The sequence below is a fragment of the Dendropsophus ebraccatus genome, chromosome 6 (assembly GCF_027789765.1).
Source record: "Dendropsophus ebraccatus isolate aDenEbr1 chromosome 6, aDenEbr1.pat, whole genome shotgun sequence".
In the NCBI taxonomy this organism is placed as follows: domain Eukaryota; kingdom Metazoa; phylum Chordata; class Amphibia; order Anura; family Hylidae; genus Dendropsophus; species Dendropsophus ebraccatus.
In genome coordinates this window covers 77,824,861-77,852,647 of record NC_091459.1, presented here as the reverse complement: position 1 = coordinate 77,852,647, position 27,787 = coordinate 77,824,861, and the positions used below count along the sequence as shown (strand labels likewise).

Sequence of the window (27,787 nt, the reverse complement as noted above, 5' to 3'; positions counted from 1 at the left end):
TTTAAGAGCGACCTGCTTCCCTTTAATAGCGACCTGGGTCCCTTTAAGAGCAAAATATGTTCCTTTAAGAGCGAAATAGGTCCCTTTAAGAGCGAATTTGGTCCCTTTAAGAGCGACCTGGGTTCTTTTAAAAGCAAAATATGTCCCTTTAAGAGCAAAATGGGTCCCTTTAAGAGCGAATTAGGTCCCTTTAAGAGCAAAATGGGTTCCTTTAAGAGTGACCTGGGTCACTTTAAGAGCGAAATGGGTCCCTTTAAGAGCGACCTGGGTCCTTTTAAAAGCGAAATATGTCCCTTTAAGAGCAAAATGGGTCCCTTTTAGAGCGAATTTGGTCCCTTTAAGAGCGAAATGGGTCCCTTTAAGAGCGACCTGGGTCCCTTTAAGAGCGAAATGGGTCCCTTTAAGAGCGACCTGGGTCCCTTTAAGAGCGACCTGGGTCCCTTTAAGAGCGCCCTGGGTCCCTTTAATAGCGACCTGTTTCCCTTTAAGAGCAAAATATGTCCCTTTAAGAGCAAAATGGGTCCCTTTAAGAGCGACCTGGGTCCCTTTAAGAGCGAAATGAGTCACTTTAAGAGCGAAATGGGTCCCTTTAAGAGCGACCTGTGTCCCTTTAAGAGCGACCTGGGTCCCTTTAAGAGTGAAATGGGTCCCTTTAAGAGCGACCTGGGTCCCTTTAAGAGCGACCTGGGTCCCTTTAAGAGCGACCTGGGTCCCTTTAAGAGCAAAATATGTCCCTTTAAGAGCAAAATGGGTCCTTTTAAGAGCGACCTGGGTTCCTTTAAGAGCGACCTGGGTCCCTTTAAGAGCGAAATGGGTCCCTTTAAGAGCGAAATGGGTCCCTTTAAGAGCGACCTGGGTCCCTTTAAGAGCGAAATGGGTCCCTTTAAGAGTGAAATTGGTCTCTTTAATAGCGACCTGTGTCCCTTCAAGAGCGAAATAGGTCCCTTTAAAAGCTACCTGGGTCCCTTTAAGAGCGACCTGGGTCCCTTTAAGAGCGACCTGTGTCCCTTTAAGAGCGAAATATGTCCCTTTAAGAGCAAAATGGGTCCTTTTAAGAGCGACCTGGGTCCCTTTAAGAGCGACCTGGGGCCCTTTAGGAGCGAAATATGTCCTTTTAAGAGCGACCTGGGGCTCTTTAAGAGCGAAATATGTACCTTTAAGAGCAAAATGGGTCCCTTTAAGTGCGACCTGGGTCCCTTTAAGAGCGAATTGGGTCCCTTTAAGAATGAAATTGGTCCCTTTAAGAGCGACCTGGGTCCCCTTAAGAGCGAATTGGGTCCCTTTAAAAATGAAATTGGTCCCTTTAAGAGCGACCTGGGTCCCTTTATAAGTGAAATTGGTCCCTTTAAGAGCGATCTGGATCCCTTTAAGAGCGACCTGGGTCTCTATAAGAGTGATCTGGGTCCCTTTAAGAGCGAAATGGGTCCCATAAAGAGCGACCTGGGTCCCTTTAAGAGCAATCTGGGTCCCTATAAGTGCGATCTGGGTCCCTTTAAGATCGACCTGGGTCCCTTTAAGAGCAAAATGGGTCCCTTTAAGCGTGAAATTGGTCCCTTTAAGAGCGACCTGGGTCCCTTTAAAGGGAACCATTCACCCCGTGGCCCCCGGCAGAAACTGACATACAGTGACATAAAGGTCAATATACTTACCACATCGCTCCCGGTCCCGTCCCGGATCCCGTTGTTGATACGGAGAAATCAACGATTCTTCATCTCGCGCCCGTTATGGTAATGAGCGCCGCTGGGTCCGAAGTCCAGCCTTCTCCCCGCCTCCGACACTTGATTGACGCCGGGTCCTCTTCCTCCTCGTCTTCTTTCTTCGACAGTCGTTTTTGGCGCATGCGCAGTTCACAATTAAAGCCGCTCCGCAGCTTCACTGTTAACTGCGTGTGCGCCTATTGGCTCGAACACGTATCCTGTTTACCGCGCAGGCGCAGAAGAGGTGACGAGACCATCGCAACGGCGCCTGCGCGGGAATTCGTCAGAAGACTGAAGACTGAAGACGTCAATCAAGTTCCAGGAGGAGTGGATGGGCGGCGACGAGAAGAGGACCTCATGAATAAGTTGGACTCATCCGACCTGGGTCCCTTTAAGCGTGAAATTGGTCCCTTTAAGAGCGACCTGGGTCCCTTTAATAGCGAAATGGGTCCATTTAAAAGCGAAATGAGTCCCTTTAAAAGCGACCTGGGTCCCTTTAAGAGCAAAATGGGTCCCTTTAAGAGCGACCTGGGTCCCTTTAAGAGCTACCTGGGTCCCTTTAAGAGCGAAATATGTCCCTTTAAGAGCAAAATGGGTCCTTTTAAAAGCTACCTGGGTCCCTTTAAGAGCGACCTGGTTCCCTTTAAGAGCAACCTGGGTCCCTTTAAGAGCAAAATGGGTCCCTTTAAGAGTGAAATTGGTCTCTTTAATAGCGACCTGGGTCCCTTCAAGAGCGAAATAGGTCCCTTTAAGAGCAAAATGGGTCCCTTTAAAAGCTACCTGGGTCCCTTTAAGAGCGACCTGGGGCCCTTTAAGAGCGAAATATGTCCCTTTAAGAGCGACCTGGGGCTCTTTAAGAGCGAAATATGTACCTTTAAGAGCAAAATGGGTCCCTTTAAGTGCGACCTGGGTCCCTTTAAGAGCGACCTGGGTCCCATTAAGAGCAACCTGGGTCCCTTTAAGAGCAACCTGGGTCCCTTTAAGAGCAACCTGGGTCCCTTTAAGAATGAAATTGGTCCCTTTAAGAGCGACCTGGGTCCCTTAATGAGTGAAATTGGTCCCTTTTAGAGCGATCTGGATCCCTTTAAGAGCGACCTGGGTCTCTATAAGAGTGATCTGGGTCCCTTTATGAGCAAAATGGGTCCCATTAAGAGCGACCTGGGTCCCTTTAAGAGCGACCTGGGTCCTTTTAAGAGCGATCTGGGTCCCTTTAGGAGCGAACTTGGTCCATTTAAGAGCAAACTGGGTCCCTTTAAGTGCGATCTGGGTCCCTTTAAGATCGACCTGGGTCCCTTTAAGAGCAAAATGGGTCCCTTTAAGAGAGAAATGAGTCCCTTTAGGAGTGACCTGGGTCCCTTTAAGAGCGACCTGGGTCCCTTTATTAGCGAAATGGGTCAATTTAAGAGCGAAATGAGTCCCTTTAAGAGCGACCTGGGTCCCTTTAAGAGCGAAATGGGCCCCTTTAAAAGCGACCTGGGTCACTTTAAGAGTGACCTGGGTCCCTTTAAGAGCTACCTGGGTCCCTTTAAGAGCGAAATATGTCCCTTTAAGAGCAAAATGGGTCCTTTTAAAAATGACCTGGGACCCTTTCAGAGCAACCTGGGTCCCTTTAAGAGCAAAATGGGTCCCTTTAAGAGTGAAATTGGTCCCTTTAAGTGCGACCCGGGTCCCTTTAAAAGCGACCTGGGTCCCTTTAAGAGCGAAATGGGTCAATTTAAGAGCGAAATGAGTCCCTTTAAGAGCGACCTGGGTCCCTTTAAGAGCGAAATGGGCCCCTTTAAAAGCGACCTGGGTCACTTTAAGAGTGACCTGGGTCCCTTTAAGAGCTACCTGGGTCCCTTTAAGAGCGAAATATGTCCCTTTAAGAGCAAAATGGGTCCTTTTAAAAATGACCTGGGACCCTTTCAGAGCAACCTGGGTCCCTTTAAGAGCAAAATGGGTCCCTTTAAGAGTGAAATTGGTCTCTTTAATAGCGACCTGGGTCCCTTCAAGAGCGAAATAGGTCCCTTTAAGAGCGAAATGGGTCCCTTTAAAAGCTACCTGGGTCCCTTTAAGAGCGACCTGGGGCCCTTTAAGAGCGAAATATGTACCTTTAAGAGCAAAATGGGTCCCTTTAAGTGCGACCTGGGTCCCTTTAAGAGCGACCTGGGTCCCTTTAAGAGCGACCTGGGTCCCTTTAAGTGCGACCTGAGTCCCTTTAAGTGCGACCTGGGTCCCTTTAAGAGCGAATTGGGTCCCTTTAATAATGAAATTGGTCCCTTTAAGAGCGACCTGGGTCCCTTTAAGAGCGACCTGGGTCCCTTTAAGAGCGAATTGGGTCCCTTTAAGAATGAAATTGGTCCCTTTAAGAGCAACCTGGGTCCCTTTAAGAGCGACCTGGGTCTCTATAAGAGTGATCTGGGTCCCTTTAAGAGCTAAATGGGTCCCATTAAGAGTGACCTGGGTCCCTTTAAGAGCGACCTGGGTCCCTTTAAGAGTGAAGGACCTATGTCGCTCTTAAAGGGACTGGAGTTAAGTTGATGGGACCCAAGTCGCTCTTAAAGGAACGGCACCCAGGATTAAAGTTAAAAGGAAGTCACTGGTAAAGGGGCGCTCTTTTCAAGCACTATGTATTTCCCTGGAAATGCAAATCTAGTTTATATTCTTTTTTACTTCCATAAACAGCCCTCCTCTTGTCTATGGCCTATATCATGTACTGCAGCTCATCAAGTGAATGGGGGTGGTGAGTGAATTGTCATTATTTTTCCTGTAACTTCTCTATAGCGTCACTTCGTTACATTTCTACTAATCCATTCATTTCATCATCATTACAGATGTGGATCCAAGGACTGAAGATCACTGAACTCTAGGTAAGTGATGTAACAGATAGTTACTATATAATAACATCATGTCCCTCTACACTGCACATATTATAGAACACCGGAAACAGATATAACATCAGATATATACAGGAAGCTCCAAAGAGCCACATGGGGGAGGGGGTCATAATATTTGATATATAATACTGTTTATAATGTATAACTGCTTTTATTTAAAAAAAAAAAAACTTTCTAAGGATGAAGGAGACGGCTCTGAGGATTGGGTAAAATACTAGTGTTCCCTACACATTGTAAAACCCGTAATATTAGGAAAGGATGAGGGCAGGAATATAAATTTAAATCTTACCTTTTGTATTGTTGGCCATCTTCATAAAACTAGGAGCAAGGACTGAAAAGGATAGAGTAAGTGACCTCAGCAAATCATCATATTGTTTCACATGTTTTCACATATTAAACTGAAATGAAATACAGCATGATACTGTTTACTAGAAATCAAACTCATGTAAGAGCTTTCCCTACTGCACAGTTTTTCTTTACTGCACTGAGTACATATGTCACATACTGAATAGGACCTACACCTTAGATTGTGTAGATTACCTGTTATATGTTATTGCTATTTAATCTGACTTTATTATGTTTGCAGGGAGCAGAAAAACATCCCACAAAGCAGCAGCCAGAAGAGGAGAGCATGGCAACCAATAGCGAATGTGGCATTTAACCCCTAGACGACCCTGGACGTACAGTTATGGGTGTCTGGATGTCTGTCACTAGAAGACTCTGGACGTAACTGTACGTCCTGGGTCTCTAGGGAGCTATGAAGAGCGCTCTGGAGCAAGGCGCACTTCATAGCAGGTGGGGCCCAGCCGTAGTGAACGGCCTGGCCCTCACCGTTAATGACATGCTGCAGTGATCGCACTGCAGTCCGTCATTAACTCCTTAAACGCCACGATCGCGGTGCAATCCCTGCATTTAAGTGTAAGTGACAGGAGCAGCTTCTGTCACTTACCAATCGTTTTTCACGGACCGACGGAGGTCTCTTACCTTCCTCCGAGCGGTCCGATCGTCGCTCTGCTGATTGACTCTGCCGCAGGCAGGCTCAATCAGCAGAGCACCTATAACACTGTTCAATGCTATGCCTATGGCATAGCAATAATCAGTGTGTGCAATGTAATGTTTGCATGTAAAAGTCCCCCAGGGGGACTTAAAATGTGTAAAGAAGAAAAAAAAAGTTAAAACGTTTTAAAAAATACCCCAAAGCCTCTCCCCCAATAAAAATTTAAATCACCCCCATCACATTTTATAAACGAAACATATAAAAATAATTAAATAAATAAACATATTATATATCATAGCATGCGCAATTTTCCTATCTATTAAAATATAACAATCGTTTTTGTGAACAGCGTAAACGAAAAGAGGGAAAAAAGTGCCAGGAATACAGATTTTTTGTTACATTATATATTTAAAAAAATTTATAAAAAAGTGACCGAAACGTTCGATCTATGCAAATATGGTATTAATAAAAACTAGAGATCAAAAAACGCTAAAAACGACACCCCATACAGTCCCGTAGGTGAAAAACTAAAACCTTTATAAGAGTCACAATAGGCCCATTTTATTAATAACTAATTGCAAAAAAAAGGATTTCATGAAAAAAAATACATATAAGATAAAAGAATTTGTGTAGACCTGCATATGGTTGTATTCGGACTGACCTACAGAATAATGGTATCATGTCACTATAGTGCATTACGTAGACACAGGAACCCCCCAAACGTTACCATGTTGCATTATTTTTTACAATTTCATTAATTTATATTTTCATAAATAATATTTTAGGGGTTCCGTCATACGTGTTTTGGTAGAATGAAAGACGCCATTACAAAGTACAACTATTCCTGAAAAAAACAAGCCATTACATGGCCCAATAGATAGAAAAATGAAAGTGCTAGAGCTCTGGAAGGAGAGGAGGAATAAACAAAAACGCAAATGAGAGGACACCTGTCAGGTGTCCGACTGGCTCCCCCCACAACATGATTGATCACTTCTGCAGGCGGAGATCTATACTTAAGGCCCTATTCCACGGAACGATTATCGTCCCTATTCGTCCGATATCAGCCGCTACGGATGATAATCGTCCCGTGGAATAGAGTGCAACGATCAGCCGAAATCGTTCATGTCGGCTGATCGTTGCAGTCGCTTGTTTTTCAACATGTTGAAAAACAAGCGACTGATACAGCAACGATCTGCTGCCGTCGCTCCGTTAAATAGGAGCATCGGCAGCAGACGCTGCTGTATGCTATGGGCTGCCCGGACGATCAGCGATCACCCAGGCAGCCCCCGCCCCTCCCGCACTCACCCGCTCGCCGCTGCCGTGTCGAATAGCGGCGGCAGCCAGCGGGGGAACGAGGAGCAAACGAGAGCTGAGAGCGCTAGTTTGCTCCTCTAAATGACCCGTTAAATAGGGCCATTACCCTTGGTAGCTGCCAAAGTGTCTCTGCAAATAGAGTCTGGCTCTAACCTCATCAATCTAACTGATACTAATGTTATAGCGTTGAATGGAACAGTATTAGCAATTTAATGATTGTTTAGAAAAGTTCTTTAGGGGGACTTAGAATGTTTACAATTTTTTTTTTTTAAATAAGTGTTGACCTAAATAAAACACTTCATTATTCCCTTTTCATTCACAAAGATGCTTCCAAACAACTGAAAGAGTTTTCAAACTCAACACTTCTCCCTTTGTAAGGGGCATCTTTATTACAATAGGCTCTGAAATTAAAAAAGAGAAGCAGAAAGAAGTGGATTCTCTCTTGCAGCAAATAACTACCCTGGAATGACTAAGCTGACACTGGTGACCACTGCCCAACCTGAGCTCGGGAGAAGCTAAAAAATCTCCTGTATGCAAAATATACAAAGGCTTTCTAAAATTATCATCATACTCTGTATGCCCAAGGCAATACAGGGGTTCACATCATGTTCTCTTTGATAAAGAAGGTGAGAGACACACATACATGCTATAAAGGATGCATGGGGCAACAAACACACTAACCCACCCTAGATACCCAAGGCACTCTCCAAGAGTTCTATGCACACCTTTCCAACCTACAATAATCGGAAAACCTTCTAACCTCCACAATTAAAATGCGCCTGACGATTTTCTAACTTAAATTTACCATAAATAAGTGAAGCAGTGGCTGAAAACCTTCTTTCTCCTATCACATATCTCTCACATATCACAAAAGGTTTTAATGTCCTACTTAAGGGCAAGCCATGGCCTAAACAAACTTGAGCGGCCCATGTTAAACTGATTTGGAAAGAGTGGAAAGACCCACTCAATTGCGGGAGCTAAAGCCTAATTTCATTGCTCAACCTCAACATAAAAATTTGGGCAAAACTTCTCTATGAGGTTTAGACACTTTATCCCTCTCTTGAATGGCGATGATCAGGCAGGTTTTGTGTTAGGCAGAAAGGGTAGAAATAGTACAGCCAAAATATTCCATGCCGCCCACAGCACTCAAGTCAGCAGGCAGTCATCGGTCTTTCTCGGTATTGATGCTGAGAAGGCCTTCAGGAGAATTAAATGGTCATTTATGACAGCATCTTTAACAAAGTATAGTTTCCTGGAAACTTTCATCCGAGACATTTTTTCTCTTTATGACCAACGTCATGCTAGACTTAAAATAAATGAAACTCTATCTTCTGTTTATAGTATTACAAATCGCACTAGACAGAGGTACCCACTGTCCTGCACCCTATTTATTTTAGAAGTAGAAAATCTGGTTTAGAAAAACAAACAACCCCTGAAGTGACAGGTGTAAATAAAAACTAATAGGGAACTAAAAGTGTTAGCATTTGCAGATGACCTATTGTCCCTCCTCTCGAACAAATGCTCACTTCCTTTTACAAAGTCTCTAAATTTAAGGTAAAATTTTCAAAGTCATATATTCTGAATCTGACAATTACCCCCTGTGACCAATCAGATATACAATGCCTCACCACCTTTAACTGGACTCCTCACTCAAATACTTAGCATTTAGGGTTTTCACGCTACTGACTGATCTACATCAACTAAATTACATTCCCTTACTCACCTCTATCACTAAGCTTAAAAGAAAATGATATACCCCTGATCTCTTGGCTAGGAAGAAAAAATCTTTTAAAAACATACATATTACCTAAAATCTTGTATATCTTGCAGATGGTCCCAATCAAATTACCCACTACATACTTTCAGTCTATTAGAAGCCTCTTTTCTCAATGATCACACTATGCTTATCCAACAGAAGAATAAAGGTGGTATTGGTCTGCCTCATGCGGCAATTTACTACAAAACAATGCACTTAACCCAACGGTTAGATCTCACTTTCCCACTATGCCTCCAACCATCTCCCTCATGTACCCTCATCCGCATTGCCACTAAAGGATTTGGGGATGCCCACACCTGAAAGCTACAAGGCCTCATCCCAAGGTCACGCCGAAGCTGCAGGGCACCTTTTATGTCTGGAAGGGCCTAGTACCAGGTCTGATCCCCTCACCCTCTCCAATCATACTGGCTTTGCTGTTCCCATGGTCGACAAACAACCCTGCCCCCACCTACCTGCCTTTACCTCCTACGATTAGACCAGACACCTATCTCTGCCCTTCTTACAAATACATCTGAAGTAGACAGGGAAAACTCTATGGGGTGCTGGGGCCATGCAATCTGTCCTTTCTACATCTGTCTCATATTAACTATTGCCTTTAAAACTACCGTCCAACAGCTCTCTCTTTTTTAGAGAGCTCACCAACTTTGAAAATCTTTGCTTCCAAATCTCTTGTAAGAGATCTGTCTCTTCTTTGTACCATCTTCACATAACTTCATTGCATTTATCCAGACCAGGTTTTGTTGTCTCCTGGGAAAAGGAGTTGCACGTCTCTCACAGACGTGGAGGTGCACACAATTTTGGAGACGAGATGGTTCAAAACACCTGAGTGGTTATTGGCATGTAGATTACCCCCAACTAACAAATGTTGGAGATGCTTGACAAAAACTGGATCTCTTACTCATATTGTCCCTTTCTGAAAACGGGTTGAATCTGCACTCCACGCACCAGCTCCCCAAATCTCTCCATCTCTATGGACAAAATTGCCTTGGGCTGACCCACCAAAGACTTCAACCCGACTAAACGTAATTTAGCAGCTGAAAAATACCTTATTCTCTTAAGGCCCCGTTCCCACTGAGCAAAACTAGCGGAATTCCGCGGCAGAATTTGCTCAGTGGGAACGGGGCCTAAAAAGGAAACAAACTCTACCACCATCTTTTGCAGATTGGATAAATAAAATAAACCAATTCTGTCACTTTAAAAATATGTCAAGCTGGTCGACTAGGACCCATGACATATTCGCTGAAACCTAGGAGCCTGGGCTGGAGTCTTTCACATCCTGGACTCCACAAATAACTACTCCTCCCGCCAGCCCAACTCCTCCTTTCACACCTCTGACATCTGTTGTCTCAAGTGTTCCTGGTGTACAGGGGCAATAGTCCACCTCCCCCCCCTCCTTGTTCCCTCCCTTATCTCTTTCTCTCCCCTAGCTCCCTACCTTTTCCCCACCATTCTCTTCTACTCAGCATCAGTACAATGTTAATCCCCGGCCCCCTCAGTAAGCAGAAGGGATCCCTCACTAGACCCCAGGGATAAGGGCACACAAGGCATTTAAATGCAGCTGTCAGTTTTGACACCTGCATTTAAATTTCTAATTAGCGGGTGCGGCGATCAGACAGCGCCCGCTTATAGCTGCGGTCCTGGGCTGCAAAAAGCAGCCAAGATCGCAGCGGTTGAGAGTGGGGTCACCACGCAACCACTCTCTGAACCCCCCCATCCACATCAGAACGTAAATTTACATTCTAATGCAGGAAGGGGTTAAAGGTACGCACACAAACACATATATAGTACAGTGGTACCTCGGTTTTCAAACTGCTCTGAACTCAAACAGTATTTTCATGGAAAGTTTGCTTCAGTTCTTAAACTCTTGCTCGTTCTAAAACACTTTTTTGGCACCCAGTCTTGAAGTACAGTAATACCGCTGTGTTCGAAAACATCAGAATTTGAACTGTCCTGCATTTGAATGAAAATGTACCTGGAAGTAACGTTTGGAATTCGAACTTTGCTCAGTATTCAATAGGTTTTGCGAGCGTTGATCGTTGGTTGTACGTGGTGAGGTTAGCACTGGTGAGGTTTCACATACAGTACAGTACTGTATAAGATTGCTGGAGTGCACATACAGTACAGTAGTAGTACAGTCAGTGCACCACCATCTCCCATGCTTTACACTGCTGGGGTGGGGGCCACTAGAAACATTGTCTGAATCACATTTTTCATGGTTTTAAACGGCTTAAAACATAAAGAAATTTCCATATTGAATCAATGATTAGAGCAGTCTGCATATTGTCTGAAGGAATTCTCACCACAGTATTAATAGGTAATAGCTCCAGGTGTCACATTTAACACCGCCACACCAGACCCGACCAATACCGACATACTTTGACTGGATAACACTGCCATACCAGACCTGAATAATACCGCCATGCTGTGACTGGACAACACTGCCACACCAGACCCGACCAATACCGCCATACTGTGACTGTATAACACCCCAATATCAGACCTGACCAATACCACCATACTGTGTCAAGATAACACCGCTATACCAGACCTGATCAATACCACCCCCCGCCCCCTCAAAAAGACACCAGATTTACTGGCAAGTCTAACGGGAGGTGGGAGACTGAAAAAATAAGAACAAAGAAAGTTGTTTTCTTCCTCCTGGTGCTGCCCTAGGCACTGGACATTGGGAGCCTAGTGGTAAATACAGCCCTGCCCCTGTATAGTTTTTTTCCTAAAGCATAATGTATAGGGGACGTCTAAGTTATGAAATAGCTTTCATCTGCAACAAAATAATCACTGTCACACTAGTAATCTCACAACCTCTTAATCTCTAGCTGGACAGATGCCGTCTTCTGCGGCCTGGTACATTAGCTGTCACGTCATATGTCACTCCTTCATAATCACATCTCATTCATTGACAGCTGCTGGATCAGTATAAATAGATCTTGTTGGTCCACATGACAGGTAGGCATAAGCTTACTCATCGTCAGGCAAAGAGGAAATCTAACCTGTTGACCAGAATAAATCAGGATACTTATTGGCATGAAAGACAGCATGACAGCAATTGAACAGTGAGATTGTAGGCTCTGTGGGACACAGTTTGATACATAATAATAATAATAATAATAATAATAATAATAATAATAATAATATTTATTTGTATAGCGCCAACAGATTCCGCAGCGCTTATTTAAATATATAAATACATTAGAGGTTATATATTAAGTTATACAATGAATAAATTAAAATACCAAATTAGTGACCTGCTCTCAAGAGCTTACAGACTATTATGACTGGGAGTAACACGAGAGGCAACAAAAGCTTTATTTGTCAATGTTCCAGTCATTGTACATGGAATCTCTAAGTGCCTATAGGTGACTGGGAAGCCAGTCAAGCCATTTTCTAAGCTCAGATAACAAGGACAGTGTAACTAGCACCAAAGAAGTTATAGAGAGGATGGAGAGGGGATAGCAAAGGGAGACGAGATTACGAAATGTTATAAGCACGCCTGAAGAGATGGGTCTTCAGGGCACCCTTAAAACTGGGGATGTTGGACAGACTAGACTAACAATGACAGTGGTTGTTGTTACGTAAGACTATGGCTAAAGCTTTAATACATTTAGCACTAAATATGGGTATGGTCGTCATAAGCAGTAGGCAGGCGAGGGCAATGGCTGTACACAGAGCTCTAATGGAGGAGATTAGTGGAACTTCTGATCTCTGCCGTTTAACCCTTCACTCTAATCACAGCATTCAAAGGAAATAAAAAAAATGTTCTGGCTCTGTCCTCAAATGGTTAAAAAAAAGACATTTCAAATTATGTCATTTGCACCTTAGCAGGAAACTGTACATTGTTAGCCGCCATAATTCTACAGCAGTAAGCTCACTGTTAGTTACTGAGGAGCATCTGCTTAAAGCAATTGTGTCCTTTGCCCCTTAGACTCCAGGGCACCGGTACAGGACTACCAGCCTTGTTGCATATAGTAATTTACATCTGCCCTAGTAGGCCCAGAAGACTATCACATCCAGGGGCATTGTCTTATCATAAGCAGCACATGTTTTTTCTACATGGGAAGCTCTAGTTTACCGCTATGAGCACCTATGTGTTATATGACTGGACTCTGACTCTTAGAAGTGAAAGCAACCCTCATAGCACAGAACAGTAGCACATTTATGGCAGCTTGTTTCCTGCAAACGTTATCCACTTAGGGAAAGTCAGCCGTATAGCCCCTGTGAGAGTACAGGCAGCCGTAACAAAAGACGGTATAATATAGTAGATGAACCTAGTACAATTATAGTGACTGTACAATTACCAAAGTTACTGTATATTTTAATATATCAGAACGTATATTCTCTTCACAGTAAGTTCCCCTAAAAATGTTAAAAAGCAAAGGAGGTTCTTTGGCATTTACAGGCTGGGATTTAAAACTGAATGTGAATATTCACATGATTCTGCAACGTATACCACGTATATAAAAGCAAACTGGGATGCTGATGTATACTTCCATATACTGGCCCAGGCCTACTGACTTCAATGGTCTGAATGTAGTCAACTAGTCACCATGTACTGCTAATTTCTTAAACACTTACTTGTATTTTCTGGGACTCATAGGCGTGGTGTGCTGTATATAGGTTGCTGACATATTCATGGACTTAAAGGGGTTATCCAGCGCTACAAAACATGGCCACTTTTCCCCCTACTGTTGTCTCCAGTTCAGGTGCAGTTTGCAATTAAGCTCCATTTACGTCAATGGAACTGAGTTTCAAAACTCCACCCAAACTGGAGACAACAGTAGGGGGAAAGAGGCCATGTTTTTGTAGCGCTGGATAACCCCTTTAAAGTGACTGTACCACCAGGCCCAGGCTGAAGCACTGGAGGCATGCCGACCCACCCTTAAAGGGAGGAATTTATTGATTCTAATGGAGTCACATCATGGAGGGGCTGGGGTTTCTTCCCACTAAGGGTGGGTCGGCCCGCCTCCAGTGCTTCAGCCTGGGCCTGGTGGTACAGTCACTTTACCAGCAGAATCGTAATATGAACCCCAGGGGCTTTCCCATCTGACAGTTATCTCCTGTCCTGGGGATTCATTCTCTATGTGAGTGGAGAATGAATGGAGTGGAGGTGTGCTTGGGTAATCCACTGCTTCATTTTAACAAAAGTCTAGGGTTCTCATTCTCAAGATGGCAGGGTGTCCCAGCAGTCCCGCTACGGTCATCTGTTACCCTGTGGTAACTTTGTTAGATGAGAAACCCCTTTTTGAAGGTAACATGGTCCATCTAATTTCCAGTTTACTGCTGCTGAAGTGAATCTGTGGCAGTGCCCCCCGACAGAGCCTCCGAAGCAGATGTGAGCCCCTTCTAATATACCATTTATACCCCCCCACACACAGTCATAAAGTGTGCCGAAGACAATATGGAGTAGAAGACTTGGTTCACTTGTGTATGGAAATCCATAGCCACCCTGGAAGGGAAGCTGGATACAAGAAGCTGGATGCAGGAAGCTGGATGCATTGCACCTGTCTCCTGCCATCCCTAAGGTATAATGGGCCAGTGCCAGCCCTGAGGGCACCATGCAGGACCTCACAACCCACTGGAGGAAAGAACCTCGCATGCAATGTCTTCTGACCTGGCGAAACCACTAAATAAAGCAGCGATTCCGCCTGGCCGGACACTTGTGAGCCTGGGCTATTCACAAGACTGCCTGTGAATTGGCTACAAAGTGTGACAATCAGTACTGGCCATGTGTAAGTTCACACATTGCAGTTTTATTGCAGTACTGCTGCACCACTGCATCACGCATTTCGGTGAAAACACTGCAGTACCAGGACAGTACTGCAATAAAACTGCACCGTGTATGAACACAGCCTAAGGAAACTGACTAAGAGAATGTTTCCCACCCTGTGGCTCCCCAGATGTAGTGAGATTACCACCCGAGCCGCTGGAAGACACCGGTGACACCCTATGCTCGGCATATGCTCGGCTATCAGGCAACGTTCACACACAACCGCTCTGCCCCCAACCCCGCTGTACCGTGAGCCTCGGGGACGCGCACTCTGCCCCCTCGTGGCCGCGCGCGCTCAGTAGTCCCGCCCCCTCCACGTCACCAGACAGGCCGGGGCAGACATGGCGGAGCGGAGGAGACACAAGAAGCGGATCCAGGTGAGCGTGATGGGGGGCAGCGCTCGTGCGCGGGGGGTCGGGGGGCTGTCTGTGTCTCTCCGGTCTGAGGCTGCGGCTGTAGAAGAGGGGACGTTCCGCCGTGTGGCCTGAGGGTGAGTGTGGGGTCTCCTGCCCCCTCCATCACTATGGCCGACACAGGGGGAGGCCCGGCTCAGGGGATCCCACATCTAGTGTATGGAGCCGAGGAGAAGCCGCTACTCTCCATGAGCCCAGTATGAAGCCGTGTATGCGGATGTGGCCTCTGTGCGGATCCGCAGCTGTGAACATCTGGAGGCTGCTGATCCTGCGGGGGGCGGGGGGGGGGGGGAGGAAGACCTGGGGGCCCCGGGGAGAGACCTGTGTGGTGGGGGCCCCGGGGAGAGAGACCTGTGTGGTGGGGGCCCCGGGGAGAGAGACCTGTGTGGTGGGGGCCCCGGGGAGAGAGACCTGTGTGGTGGGGGCCCCGGGGAGAGAGACCTGTGTGGTGGGGGCCCCGGGGAGGGAGACCTGTGTGGTGGGGGCCCCGGGGAGGGAGACCTGTGTGGTGGGGGCCCCTGGGAGGGAGACCTGTGTGGTGGGGGCCCCGGGGAGGGAGACCTGTGTGGTGGGGGCCCCGGGGAGGGAGACCTGTGTGGTGGGGGCCCCGTGGAGGGAGACCTGTGTGGTGGGGGCCCCTGGGAGGGAGACCTGTGTGGTGGGGGCCCCTGGGAGGGAGACCTGTGTGGTGGGGGCCCCTGGGAGGGAGACCTGTGTGGTGGGGGCCCCTGGGAGGGAGACCTGTGTGGTGGGGGCCCCTGGGAGGGAGACCTGTGTGGTGGGGGCCCCCGGGGAGGGAGACCTGTGTGGTGGGGGCCCCCGGGGAGGGAGACCTGTGTGTGCTGGTATAGAGAATAGATGGAGTGAGGGTCCCGCACGCTCAGCGAGCTCTGCCCCATAGAGAATAGATGGGTTCATCCCCTATCCTAAGATGAGAATGACATTTTCAGATAAAAATGCCCCTTTAGGAGCAGTATACAGGTCACACACCCCCTTATCACACGGGAAGATGTGCGCCCTACTACAGTCTTGTTGGCCCCTTTTAGTAAACATTTGTTCCATTTTTTTTCCAGAATGTTATATTGTATCTCCTGTGTGGATAGACAGCCAGATGCACATGCAGGTGTCAGAGTTGTGTATTAGGGCAGGGATTCTCTATTTCAGTCTGGTTTTCCCCTTATCTGGAAAATTTAAAACGATTTATAAGGCTCTGTTCACACCAGGACTGAGAAGTCAGGGGGAAAGTATCAATTCCAGCTACAAGCCTAAAATCTTACACCTATTCTACCATATTAATATTGATCATACATATATATTTATATCCCTTTCAATCAATATGATTGCTGTCAGCTGTGCTGGATCCATCACACTACAGATCATGACAAAGCCTGATCATTTAGAACACCTAGGTAGTGGGATATAATTCTACATTGGGTTATATTCAGACATGGAGAATCCGCCACTAATTTCACAGAGCATTTGCTGTGGAAAAACCACTGTGGATTCTGCTAGCCATTAACTGCAATGACTTCCACTCTTGTGGCAGTATTGCTATGGATCCATAGGCAGAAATCCTGTGATGGCTGTGGGTCTGCATCTGGAGAAGTGATCAGACATGTAATAAATGTTAGGGCCCAGTCTGTGTAATGACCTTACTCTGGTGTTACATTTTGTGATGGATTTCATACAGATTGTACCCCAATATACTAAAGGAATAAAATCTACAACAGTGTGTGTTGCAAACTTGAAAATCTGTACGTTTTTAATTTTCTGCAGGAGTTAAGTTTTTTAGTTTAATATTAAAGTATGTGCCCAGACCAGGCTCTGGTGAACCGTTCCCTGGACGGAGGTGACTGGCAGTAGGAAAGTGCATTGCTGGGTGTGATTCTTGATCGGTGGGGGTCTCAGCAGTGTCACCTCCACAATGTCCCGGTAACAGGCCAAAAGTATAAACCTAGACTAGACAGTCCAAGAATGTGTCTCATATATAACAGTGTCCTAGTCTATGTGATAATCTGGTGCATTTTTAGACTGACTATTCTGTGTTTGCACCATCTATTAGTTGGCTAGCCCTATACTATACTCAGAAAGTTTTGCAGCCTTATTCTGTTTTGTTTAAGTTCAGCCCTCCCTTCCACCATAAAAAACTAAAGTGAAAGGGGTAGATTGACGTTTAAAAAAATTACGTGTAAAGCTGTCAACAACAAAATAATATAAGGGTCCATTTACACAGGATTATCTGACAGATTATCTGCCAAAGATTTGAAGCCAAAGTTAGGAATGGATTTGAAAAGAGAGAAGTTTCAGGCTTTCCTTTATGACTTGATCTGTGTATAGTCTGTTTCTGGCTTTGGCTTCTAATATTTGGCAGATAATTAGAGATGAGCGAACCTCAAGCATGCTCGAGTCCATCCGAACCCGAACTTTCGGCATTTGATTAGCGGTGGCTGCTGAAGTTGGATAAAGCCCTAAGGCTATGTGGAAAACATGGATATAGTCATTGGCTGTATCCATGTTTTCCAGACAACCTTAGAGCTTTATCCAAGTTCAGCAGCCACAGCTAATCAAATACCGAAAGTTCGGGTTCGGATGGACTCGAACCCGAACCCGGTTCGCTCATCTCTACAGATAATCTTTCTGTGTAAATGGACCCTAATGGGGCGGATAGAAGATGAGCACTTCATCTAATCTCCTCCGCCCAGTCATTAAACGACTCCACACCCTGGCAGTTTATCAGCATCCTTATTGCTGATCTAGGTCTTTCTAACCAAGCTGTTGGAAGGTGCTGGGAGCATTGATTATGTGAGGGACCCCCCCACACACATAGCAGACAGGCTTCTGATCTCTGGCACCTGTTGATGAGATGGTCTGGGGGAGCAATCACATATGACGGTCAGTCAGCCCTCTGACTCTTAAGGGTCGCACGTGTGAACGATCGAACGACGAGCGAGAAATCTTTCATTTTGATCTTTGAACATGTTCTTAAATCGTCATTCGTTGTTCGCAAAAAATTCGCAGATCGTTCCGTGTAAACAGTCGTTCACCGATTTTACCTATATGCGAGATAGGCTTAAGCTATCGCAAAATGAATTTTCTCTTTTCGCCCTATGACGGCACCCCTGGAGAGGTCCACCTCCTACTCCCATAGGACAGGAAACAGGATACAGGAAATCCCTGGATCATATAAAGAAGTAAACTCCCCTCCCTCGTCAGTTTCTGTTTCCTGTCCCCATGGGAGCAGGAGCTGGAAGGGCTTTTTTCCCCTTCCCTTCCCTGGATGGAAAGAAGATGACTGGGGGTTACCGGGTAATAACCTACCGGCTTCCCGGCGGCGTCAGGCTCCGAGTGGGGAGCAGCCTCCAAGTCTGGCTTCCTCCCCCGACACCTCCAGAAGTGGGTCCCCGGAGCTCCCCTGGCCCTCCTCGGCGTGGTCCGGTGCCCCGATCCGCAGCGCTGCGTTCGCGCGCCCTGCGGCATGGCTGCTGGTTAGTGCTGGGAGGGGGTTGCTCTGCTGGCCGTGTTCGGCAACTTCCGGGGCCTACGGCCTGCCTCAGGTGGAGCGCCGGGAGGGTGACGTCGTCTCAGCGCGCGGCGAAGGGGGCGGAACCAGCCGGTCATGTGACTCTCGGCGCCAAATTCAAAAGAGCTGCCGAGAAGGACGCCAGGTGAGTGCTCAGTATCTGTGTGCCATCTAAACGCTGATCGTTATAAAAAAATCATTACTTTGAAATCGTTAATCGTACGATTGGCGAATTATCGTTCCGTGTAAACGCAGCATTACACAGTGATTTTTTTAACGACTAACTATAAACTATCACAAATGAGATTGTTTATCGTTAACCTGAAATCGTTCACCATATTAAACAGAACGATGGTTGTTAGATATGATCGTTACTATGATCGTTTATTCCTTCTGATCTCAGAAAAACAATGTACAATGTGCTATTACACTGAACGATTAGTGAAAAAATGCGGAACTTGAGTTAACGAACGTGGAATTACAGCGAACGATTAATGATAATTTTAGGTTCAGATCTAAATCAACGATCAACGACATACTAACGATTTTTCGATTGTTGCCTGCAATTACACAGAACAATTATCGTTTAAATTCGATCTAACGATTTTTCACACGATAATCGTCTTGTGTAATAGGGCCCATGCATAGAATAGTGTCTATGGCACAGGCAGAGATGTGCGCCGCCACGTGCAGGTACGAGTGACAGAATCCGCTGCAGGGCATATGCGGCGATTCCGTAGTGTGCACGTACCCTTAGGGCGGGTTCACACTATGGAATTCTCGCGGACAATGTCCGCGGAATTCCGTCAGCTGTCCGCCCGCATGGGCACGCGCTTTTCCGCCGGCTCCATAGACACCATTCTATGGGCCGGCGTATTCTGCGATCCGCTAAAAGAAGTGACATGACACTTCTTTCTGCGTATAGCGGAATACGCCGGCCCATAGAATGGTGTCTATGGGGCCGGCGGAAAGGCGCCCAGATGTGCGGGCGGACAGCTGACGGAATTCCGCGGACATTGTCCACGAGAATTCCGTAGTGTGAACCCGCCCTTACAGCTTAGTGATGTACAGGACAGTCCTCATGGCAGGCCTTCCAGCTGGCAGTTTCAGCAGGATAATGCTCTCTCACACAGCAAGGGTTCCCTATACATCTCTCTGCCAGATTGCAGCACTTCCTTGGCCTGCCCGGTCACCAGATTTATCACCAGGTCAGCATTAATAAGGAGTCAGCTTTGGCAGAATGTCCAGGCCCAGCTGCAACATCTGTGGGAATATGCGGAGCCGTGAAAGGGTTAATCCTCTGTAGTTCTCATTAATACCTTTTTTTTTTTTTTTCCTTAAATCTAATTTTTCCTTTGGCCTTCCCAACAAAAATAACATTCAGTTCTTTGAGGTTTCAAACCAACACCCTGAGTAAATTGACTCAGTTTTTATACGTTCTTTTCCCATTTGGGATAAGTTATCTTAGCAGTGGGGATGAGGTCAGACATTCTGATGAAGACATCTCAGTCTTTCCTTTACACCGCTTTGGCTTCAAAAACTGCACCACAAACATTTTGTTTAAAGCTCACCTGGCATCATGTGTCCTTATTTTTTATGTTAAGCTTTGGCAACAATCTGCCCCATTCCTCTACTCACCATCTGCAGTGCTCCTAAACTGTGTGGGCATGTACAGGAAGTGATGTCATCTGCCCTCACAGCATGCCTAGTATGGGCAGATTGTAGTAAAGAAAGCTCCATAGTGACTGCAGCACCTATGGTACAGATTATATATCACTCTCATAGGCATATAACTATATATTAGTTATCTAGCACATTACAAAGCCATCTTTCATAATCTAATAAGGGTGGGTTCCCAGTAACTGATCTGCAGCGGATTTCACGCAGCCAGTTTGCAGTGAAATCCACTGAGGATCCCTTAAGGGTGCGTTCACACCTACAGGATCCGCAGCAGATCTGCAGCAGATTTGATGGTGCAGATTTGATGCTGTGTTCAGTTATTTAAATGAAATCTGCTGCGGATCCGCAGCAGAAAATACGCTGCGGATCTGGTAAGTGTGAACGTACCCTAAAGGGGTTATCCAGCGCTACAAAAACATGGCCACTTTCCCCTCTCTTTTGTCTCCAGTTCAGGTGTGGTTTGCAATTAAGCTCCATATGTAAACGCCAATTACCAGTCCACGCTCCTGCTTGCTTCGGGACTCCTGGCATCCTGACCAACTCTGCTGCGGATCAGTTACGTGTGAAGCAATATGGGTGTGTTCACACTACGGAATCCGCTCATGTCAATTCTTTGGGCGGACGGCAGAATCTGCCTGAGCATAGAATGGAGTCTATGGGACAGGTGGAGATTCAAGCAGGAACGAGCAGCGGAATCCACTGGAAGTTCTTTGTGCGGATTGTGTGGACGCACCCTAAAACAGAAATCCTATCCCCAGGAAAGACATGACAGCTGCATTTAAAAGCCATGCAGAGCGCCATCCCTTGTGTCTAGTGGTGGGATCTCCCCTCCATGATGTGATCACGAAGGGGAGATCCCTTTTTTCTGAGCCGGCCTGACGCTGATCCCAGTTTGGCAATCCATGCATCTGGTCTGCTGCAGACCAGAGTAATACAGCATCTAATGGAACGGTGCTGTATAATGCATACTACACTGATCTTTATGGGAGATCAGTGTAGTTGTATTAGAAGTCCCCCAGGGGGACTTCTAATTAATGTGCATGTTATTAATATAAAATCCCCTCCCCTAATAAAAGTATGAATCACCCCCCTTTTCCCATTTAACAAAAATAAATATATTTGGTATAGCTGCTTGCGTAAATAAATATATTTGGTATAGCTGCTTGCATTGTCGCCCAAACTAGTAAATTCTCACATTCCTGATCTTGCACGGTAAACAGCATAAGCCCCAAAAAAATCAAACTGCAAATTGTGCATTTTTGGTCGCATCAAATTCAGAAAAATTGTAATAAGTGACCATGGCGCAAAAAATTACACCTCACACTATCCCATAGACCAAAGGATAAAAGCGCTGTAAGGATGATAATAGAGCGATTTTAAGAAACATTTAGATTTTTTAAAAGCAGTCCGATAAAATAAGTTATGCAAGTTGCATATCATTGTAATCGTAACATCTTGAGGAACATGTGTAACCTAACCTGTCAGTTTTACCATAGGTTGAACGGCGTTACACCCCCCCCAATAAAAATAAAGTTGTGTTTTTATTTTCAATTGCACCACACATATAATTTTCTTTCTGGTTTCGCTACATATTTTATGCAAAAATTTAGCCTGTCATTGCAAAGTACAATTAGTGGTGCAAAAAATTAAGGGCTTGTGTGGGTCTATAGGTGAAAAAATACATCGCTATGGTCTTTTAAACACAAGGAGGAAAAAACAAAAGTGCAAAACTGAAAATTGGCTCAGACATTAAGGGCTTAAGCTAGGTTCAAATTGCTGTTACAACTTACTTTAGGTATAGAGATGTTTGAGCACTGCCCCAGACATCTTAGACCTAGGAAAGAGTACAAGTGTTGTAGAACATGCCATAAATCCTGCTAAATAAACGTATACATATGGGAAATGGCCGGAGCAGTGTCACTAGTTGACTTTGTTCAGGCAATTAAGTCGAATGAACCTGCTGTCAGTTCACCAAGGTATATGTTGGCATACTTACTTTTTTTTTTTTTTTGAACAGGATTCCATCATGTACCATTAATGGAGTGAATACAGTTCCCACTCTAATGGAGTGAACAGTTCGAAGCCTGCCTTAGGGCCCTATTACACGGCCCCATTATGCAGGGGGCTCCTCGGACGATCTTTGGATGCGGGGAGCCCACAGGACATAGCGGCGATCTGGTGCCACCGCTCCTATTACATGGAGCAATGGCAGCAGATCATTGCCAGGCTGTCTGTTTGTGTTTCAGCTGGCATTGTGAATGTTGGCTGATCGTTGTCTTCTATTACATGAATCGATTATTAGCCGTCTTCATGCTGCGTTTACACGGAACGATTATCGCGCAAATTCGCCATGCCAAACGAATTCGAACGATAATTGTACATGTTAACGGAGCGAACGAGCAAACGGCAAGTGTGAAATCGTTCATTTTGATCTTTCAACAAGTTCTCAAATCGTCATTGATCGTTCGCCAAAAATTCGCAGATCGTTCCATGTGAACAGTCGTTCGCTGATTTAACCAATGTGTGAGATAGGCTTTAAGCGACCGCATAACGAATTTCCCTACGATATATCGTACCATCTAAACGCTGATCGTCATGAAAAAAAAATCGTTACTCCGACTTCGTTAATTGTATGATCGGGCGAATTATCGTTCCGTGTAAACGTAGCATTAGTATTGTTCATGTCCTTTGTATAGCAGCAACATAATCCACAGTGTATTACAATTCAGCATACACATAGAGCAAACTTCGAGATAAACTAGGCTGATCATACCCTTATCCCTTATGTTACCCCTTGAACCTGTTAACAGTGATAGGTGCTGATCATTGTACAGTTCCCATTAGCTGATACCTTTGTTAACCCTTAGATCAATGTCAGCCAAGCCCACCAATTTCAGTGGGACCGGCCAACCATCCATTGTTTTTCAGTATTTTCCCTGACAGCAGGGGCCGAGTGTCTGACAGAGACTTAATCCTATCTTCCCATTCAGGTGGTACTATTAAAGGATTAACTTATTTTATACCCATATATTCACTGAGATTGCCTAGCAGTTCATGACTTTGCAGGTGCAGATGGTTTTATGAACAGGAAGAAGCCTGCAGAACACTAAATTATCCCCCCAAGGAAGTGGTAGGTTCACTGTGCATGAAGCTCTGCAGCTTTCTTCTCAGCTTTCTGGCACACAAAACACAGAAAAAGTGTACAGTCACTAATAGACTCCATTAAAACATTAAAAAGGGGTTGTCCAGGGGAAAAAAAATTCTTTCAAATCAACTGGTGTCAGAAAGTTATATAGATTTGTAATTTACCTCTGTTTAAAAAGCTCATGTCTTCCCATACTTATCAGCTGCTGTATGTCCTGCAGGAAGTGTTGTTTGTTTACATTCAGAAACAATGCTCTCTGCTGACATCTCTGGCGGAGTCAGAAACTGTCCTGAGAAGGAGAGGTTTTATATAGGGATTTGCTGCTGCTCAGGAGAGTTTCTGACTCGGACAGAAATGTCAGCAAAAAGCACTGTCCTGAATGTAAATAAACAACACTTCCTGCAGGACATACAGCAGCTGATAAGTATGGGAAGACTGGAGATTTTTAAATAGAAGTAAATTACAAACCTATATATAACTTTCTGACACCAGTTGATTTGAAAGAAAATTTTTTTTCGCTGGACAACCCCTTTAAGTGCTGAGACCCACTCTGATCCTTAGCTATAGCCAGATGAAGCATTCTGTGATGTGCTTCACTCCCTGGCTGACCACTCACTACAACTCATCGCAGGGGACGGGCTCCGTCGGAAGCCCAGCGCGCGCGAATCAGAGATGAGTCCGATGCCCATAGAGAATGACAGGAGCCGTCATTCTCTATGAGCGTTTGTCTAATCTCTGACGTGCGCGCTCTGGGCTTCCGGCAGTGATAGCTCCGGGGAAGGTATAAGGGTCTCTAGCGGGGGGTCGGCCGTGCTCTGCCCCGGCACGGGGGGTGACAGGTTCCCTTTAACTTTTATAAAAAGTTCCCAGCACCCAGACACTCACAGAAAAGCAGGAATGCATGTAAACTTACCGTTTTGTTAATAAACTGCCATATACCATGAACATGTAAGAGAAAGATAACAAAAATGGGGTTTTAGGAATGAATTAAAACACGTAACATACTTCTATTTTACCCCACAGGAGGTAGGTGAACCGACCAAAGATGAAAAGGCGATCGCAAAGTACCTGCGCTTCAACTGCCCATCAAAGTCTACCAACATGATGGGGCACAGGGTTGACTACTTTGTTGGTAAGTGTAATTATGCTTTCTCGTTATAAAAGAGCTCAAAGCTTATACAGTGGCACCTTGATTCTCGAACGTAATTGGGTCCGGAAGGCAGTTTGAGAACCGAGCAGTGTTTTCCCATAGGAAATAATGTAAAAGTGTTTAATTGGTTCCAGCACCCACCAATAATTACCTACAGTATCCATATATTACATTCAAAAGTGCCCAGTATAACCACTACAGTACAGAACAGCACTAAACTGTACAGTGCATTATCTACAAGAAACATTCGACAGAACCTGCAATTATAGTACAGGAGTCACTAACTCCTCACACCTCCGGTACTGTATAGAGTCCCCCATCCCAGCAATGTAACAGATGGGAGATGGTGGTGCACTGACTGTACTACTACTGTACTGTTTATGCACTCCAGCAATCTTATACAGTACTGTACAGGATGGGAGATGATGCACTGACTGTACGACTGTACTGTATATGCACTGCAGCAGTCTTATACAGTACTGTACATTATGGGAGATGGTGGTGCACTGACTGTTCTACTACTGTACTGTATATGTACTACAGCAATCTTATACAGTAGTGTACGGGATGGGAGATGGTGGTGCACTGACTGTACTACTACTGTGCTGTATATGCACTCCGGCAATCTTATACAGTACTGTACTGTATGTGAAGCCTCACCAGGGCTAACTTCAAGTACTTCAAGACTGGGTGCCTGAAAAGTGTTTGAGAACCAAAGGAAACTTTTATTGAAAATACAGTTTGAGTTCCAAGCAGTTTGAGAACCGAGGTACCACTGTATATTACACTGATTAAAAAGAATGTGTGTATAGTGAGTATGTGTATAGGCGAGATATATATGAATATTCCCAGCCTTCATTAGAGAAGAGGTTGTTCAGTTAGCTCAGCCCCTTTTAAAGGAGTTATCTGATAAGAAACCGCATAGCTACTTTCTTTTTAAAAAAAAAAAAAACACCACCACTCCTATGAGCGCAAATCAGTTTTGCTTCTTACAAAGCAAAACAGATCTTCTTTGCTCATCACTACCTAGGGTGACACAACATCCCCCACTTTCCTTTTTTTGTTTTCTCTATTCGTCTTTTGTGTTCTTATTGTGTTAGTATTATGTGCTGTTTATGACTTCTTTTGTTTCAACAGCATTTGATTCTGATATTTCTGATGTTATTCTTTTATCTTTTTGGGTGATGTCTCACCTTGCTAAGTTGATTTGATGATCTAAATTATCGTATCTACTTGACATATAAACTCATTCTCTCCATGCAGCGTCCAAAGCGGTGGACTGTCTTCTGGACTCAAAATGGGCAAAAGCAAAAAAAGGAGAAGAAGCCTTGTTTACAAACCGGGAGTCTGTAGTCGACTTTTGCAACAAGTATGTGCTGCCATCAGGAATCGTGGGTTTTGGTATAGATTTCATGTGGCTCAGTAGCCTCCAAATGGTGTAGATGAGTGCTTCTCAATTCCAGTCCTGAGACCTCACAAACAGGTCAGGTTTTGAGGATATCCCATACAAATGACACCTGTGATAATACCTGATGCACTGAGTATAATTATATCACCTGTGAAATACTTAGGAAATCCTCAAAACAAGACCTGTTAGTGAGGACTGGAATTGAGAAGCACTGGTATTGATCATGCTTTCAGTGGATTGGACTAAGTATGTTGATATAAAGGTGCACTAAATAGAGTCAAGGGCCTTGAACAGCAGCAGCAGGCTAAAGTGAGGTGATTGCATAAGATAAATACTTTGTCACCACGGTAGTGTAACAGTATTTAATTCACTGTCGGAAACAGGGCTATAGTATCCTGTGATGTCCCAGCCATTTTATATAAATGCAGTTGTATAATTATAATTTAAATCATAAAAATATAATTTAATGCAGTATTTGTATTTTCTAAGGCTTCTTAAGAAACAGTTCTTTCATCGGGCATTAAAAGTAATGAAAATGAAGCCAGAGAAAGACGTTAAGAAGGAGAAAGAGAAGGGCAAAAGTGATAGTGCTAAGGAAGAGGAGAAAAAGAGCAAAAAGGATACTTTGAAGGAGGATAAAGCCAAGAAAGATAAAGAGAAGAAAAAAGAAGCAGAAAAAGAAGAAAGTAAAAAGGTAAGTGTACTGAAATCCCTTTGTGGCCTAGGCTTAAAGAATACCAGTGCTTGGACCACTTTAAGGGATTTTCCAGGTTGTGAGGTATTTTCAGCTACAGAGAGAATATTGAAGCAGCTATACTTACCTGCCCTGTTTCCCCACTGCTGCTGGTTACTGAGACATTTTGTTTATATTTATTTCATACACTAAAGTCTCATTTACTTGCCTGCAAAATTTTTCCCTTATACCCCTGTGGATCTGCAACTGCAGAGAAATTTATGTCCAATTGATTTTTATGTACCTATACACATGTCCACATTTTTTGCTGTTCTGCAAAAGAAAAAGGACATGTCCTACAGCAGTCGTCAATTGCAGCACAGACACACCTATAGAAGTCTATGGGATCCGCATTTTTGGGGACGTTAGAGACATTATCTCTGTAACATCTGCAAATAAAATATGGATCTGTGAAAGTATACTGACGTGTGACTGAAGCATTAGTCCCCGAGGGACTTGTATGAGCAGTCATTTAGTTGCTCATACGGATAAATGCTGTACATTCTGGTCTTTTAGAGCTGCACTGTTATAGCACAGCCTGCCTGAGTTCGGCATTGCTGACGTACTGTAAGACTATTTAAAGTGACTCTGTACCCACAATCTAACCCCCCAAACCACATGTATTTTCGGATAGCTGCTTTTAGTCCAAGATCTGTCCTGCGGTCTGTTTAGCAGGTAATGCAGTTATTGTGCTGAAAAAAAACTTTTAAACTGGCAGCCCCGTGCCCTACGGGAGTGGCCTAGATTGTGTATGCATTAGGCTGGCACAACCTCTCTGTCCCTCCTCCCCGCCCTCCTCATCATTAGGAATGCTCCAGGCAGATTGCCTACTGTTCGTCAGCTGTGTCAGCCTTGCACATGGGCTGGATCGTTAAGACACCTGTGCAAATGCTCAGCATGGAGAAAATGTTTCAGTGGCATTCCTAATGATGAGGAGGGACGGAGGGGTGGGGCAAAGCTAGGGCACAGATACTCCCGTAGGGCACGAGGCGGTAAGTTTAAAAGTTGTTTTTTAGGACATCAACTGCATCACCTGCCAAACGGACCGCAGGACAGATCTTGGATTAATGCAGCTATCCGAAGGTACAAGTGGTTTGGGGGGGGGGGGGGTCAGATTGTGGGTATAGAGTCGCTTTAAATGATGCTGACAAATTTGATAGCTGCATCTAAATGGTTAAATAGCCAGCACGGAGTGAAAGGTGGCATGCGGCACAGTAAGTGTCAGGGCTTAGTTCTGCAGTGTGTTTTCTCACTTAAAAGATGACTAAAAAGATTTCTGAAAAAAATCAGCTTTT

The 27,787-nt window shown here is 44.9% G+C and overlaps 1 protein-coding gene and 1 long non-coding RNA gene across 4 annotated transcripts in view; one reads left to right on the top strand and one right to left on the bottom strand.

The window, feature by feature from the left end:
- LOC138795730 (uncharacterized) overlaps positions 1-14,648 on the bottom strand; it is a 28,798-nt gene extending 14,150 nt beyond the window's left edge. Inside the window, exon 1 of one of the 2 annotated variants that reach the window (XR_011363664.1) lies at positions 14,559-14,648. This is a non-coding gene — a long non-coding RNA (uncharacterized lncRNA). Of the gene's footprint in view, positions 1-4,862; positions 4,896-14,558 lie in introns of those variants that run through there. The other variant, XR_011363665.1, reaches the window with a different exon arrangement.
- Positions 1-27,787, top strand: part of SEC62 (SEC62 homolog, preprotein translocation factor) — a 42,845-nt gene that overhangs the window by 3,388 nt on the left and 11,670 nt on the right. Inside the window, exons 2-5 of one of the 2 annotated variants that reach the window (XM_069975222.1) lie at positions 4,511-4,546; positions 24,225-24,333; positions 25,615-25,720; positions 26,249-26,453. In XM_069975222.1, the coding sequence (XP_069831323.1) occupies positions 24,303-24,333; positions 25,615-25,720; positions 26,249-26,453 (342 nt within the window). In that variant the 5' untranslated portion in view covers positions 4,511-4,546; positions 24,225-24,302. Of the gene's footprint in view, positions 1-4,510; positions 4,547-14,719; positions 14,821-24,224; positions 24,334-25,614; positions 25,721-26,248; positions 26,454-27,787 lie in introns of those variants that run through there. The other variant, XM_069975221.1, reaches the window with a different exon arrangement.